At 52.9% G+C, this 2,531-nt stretch overlaps 1 protein-coding gene across 1 annotated transcript in view; it reads left to right on the top strand.

The window, feature by feature from the left end:
* Positions 1–246: 246 nt before the first annotated feature.
* Positions 247–2,531, top strand: part of PADI1 (peptidyl arginine deiminase, type I) — a 51,248-nt gene continuing 48,963 nt past the window's right edge. Inside the window, 1 exon segment of the mRNA XM_011998464.1 lies at positions 247–751. Coding sequence (XP_011853854.1) covers positions 660–751 — 92 coding nt within the window. The 5' untranslated portion in view covers positions 247–659.

The raw sequence follows: 2,531 nt of genomic DNA, 5'->3' as shown, positions 1-2,531 counted from the left end.
CACTTACTAGCAGTGAGACCTGCGACCATGATTCTCTTACCTGCCAAATGAGGATACAAGTCATAGTTGTTAGCATTTTAGTGTACACCAAGTGCCAGGAGCTGTGCTAATCTTCTTACATATAACTCATGTCTTTCCCACATCAACACAGTGGGACAGGTACTACTGTTACAGCTGCCAACTTACACATGAGGCAGCTGAGTCACAGAGAGGTTAAAAGATTTGATAAGGATCACAGGTGGTTAGAGGCAGAGCCCGCACATAGTCAGTCCTCAGAAACACTGACATCATTGCAATAGGGGTTCAGGTACAAGGAGTCTTTGGAGGGGAGGACGGGGCTGCTGGGGAGCTCTGGAGGGTCTCCTGTTGGCAGCTGAGCCCTGCTCCACCCGGGGCCCCTAGCTGAAGCTCCCCTTCCCCATCTCCCAGAGAGGCCATGGGCACACTGACCTCCTGGATTGACAGCCCTGAATGAGGAGGGTGTGGAGCCAGGAGGTGGGGACCAGGCTCAGGCAAGCTAATCAGGTCGCAGGGTGAAATTAAAAGGGAGGAGGAGGCACCAACCCGTCAGAACTCACACTTCTTCCTGGTGAAGAAGTGCCCAGGACGGGAGCTGGGGAGCCGGAGCTGTTTTAGGAGGCTGGGAGCCAGGTGACAGGATGGCCCCAAAGAGAGCTGTGCAGCTGTCCCTGAAGATGCCTACCCACGCCGTGTGTGTAGTGGGAGTCTCGGCACATGTGGACGTTCACAGGTAAGAGCTGGGAGGCACTCACCTGGCTGCAGAGAGCTGATTTAGAATGGAGGTCATGGGGTGGGTGCCTGATAGACAAGTCAGGCACATTGAAGAGGATGCTGGCAGGAGATAGCAGAGAAGGTGGAGTTGGCTATGGAGCCTGGGAGGAAGGAACTAGGGTCTGGTCAGGTCCTCCTTGGGGCCCCAGCTTCTGGGCACTGGGCTCAGGACATTGGCCTCAAGCCCCTGGATAAGAGTCCGGCCTTAGAATTCTAACTCTAAGCTCTGGGGTCAGGCTTTGGGATCTGGGCCCTGAATTCTGACACCTAGGTAGAACTTGTGTGGAACATCAGATGGCTCAAGACGGGGAAGAGAACTGGTCCCCCCATCCCTCAACTTCTTGCCAAGCCCCCATCTCTCTGAGGCGAAGGGACGTGTGTGGTAGCTTGATCCTTGGAGGTCAGCCAGGGGTAACTAGATTGATTCCAATCAGGAGGGGGTGGTTAGGAAATATTCGGTGAATTAATATGAGGAGAGAACCTGGAGCAAGAAGGCTGGGGATCATGTTTGCTGTGACATGATGGTGATGACAGTGATTATGGTGATGAACAGTGATGATGGCGATGATGTCGGTGATGGTGGCAATGATGACATCTGAGGAGGCAGCAGTAACATTTGCTTCTCCTGTTGACCCAAATCTTTCCTGTGCTGGCTGTGCCCAGACAGGGACTTGGAGACTAATTTCCCTACCTGACCACTAAGGGAATTGGATTTGGTGATCTCTGGCGGCACTTCCAACTCTGACAGGCTGTCTATGGATTCCATCCCTGCTGGGCCAGGTGGGGTTGAATCCCTTGCAGATAGGGGGCTCGTGGTGGGAGTCTCCCTCAAAGAGGAGCTAGGGGCTGGGGGTCTGTTACTGGATGGGATCTGAGCTCTTATCTCCCTCTTGGGACTCAGCCCCTGTGCCTGCTGGTCTGGCTAAGGTATGCAGGACCCAGCTGCCCACCTGGCCTCCAGTGATCCTCTGCCCGAGAAGCCCTTCCTGCTTCTCTGTTGGCCAGTGGTCTGTGACCCTAGTGGCAGGGCTAGGGAGGAGAACCGGGAGCCATGGAAACCAAACCTTGACTCTAAGTTGTTGCTGGGAGTCCTGGTGTGGGGGGCTGGGTCTCTCGGGTCTAGGTGGCTAGCAGAGACCCCATTGTCTCCTGCCCTGTTAACATAGGCTTGCCAGATTTAGCAAATAAAAATACAGGATGCCTAGTTGAGTCTGAATTTCAGATAAATAACAAAAAGCTTCTTTAGTATATTGCATGGGAGATATTTCTAGTTAAAAAATCTGCTGTTTAGCTGAAGCTGAAATCTTTTTATTTATTTATTTTTTTGAGATGGGGTCTCACTGTGTCGCCTAGGCTGGAGTGCAATGGCGCAACCTCAGCTCACTGCAACCTCCGCCTCCTGGGTTCAAGCAATTCCCTGCCTCAGCCTCCCAAGTAGCTGGGATTACAGGCACCCGCCATCACCCTGCTAATTTTTGTATTTTTAGTAGAGATGGGATTTCACCATGTTGGCCGGACTGGTCTCACACTCCTGACCTCAAGTGATCAACCCACCTCGGCCTCCCAATGTGCTGGGATTACCCGCGTGAGCCACCGTGCCTGGCCCCTGAAGCTGAAATCTAACTAGGCATCCCACATTGTATTTGGGAATCTACTTTCACACCAAGAGTAAAAAGGGTCCCTTGCAGGCCCCCTTCTTCTTATTTCAGGCTTCTGCTCTCATCTGAGGGCATGACTGT

Source organism: Mandrillus leucophaeus, unplaced genomic scaffold, assembly GCF_000951045.1.
Source record: "Mandrillus leucophaeus isolate KB7577 unplaced genomic scaffold, Mleu.le_1.0 Scaffold571, whole genome shotgun sequence".
NCBI lineage: Eukaryota > Metazoa > Chordata > Mammalia > Primates > Cercopithecidae > Mandrillus > Mandrillus leucophaeus.
The sequence above is the reverse complement of the archived record's forward strand: the minus strand, read 5'-3'. Positions and strand labels throughout refer to the sequence as shown.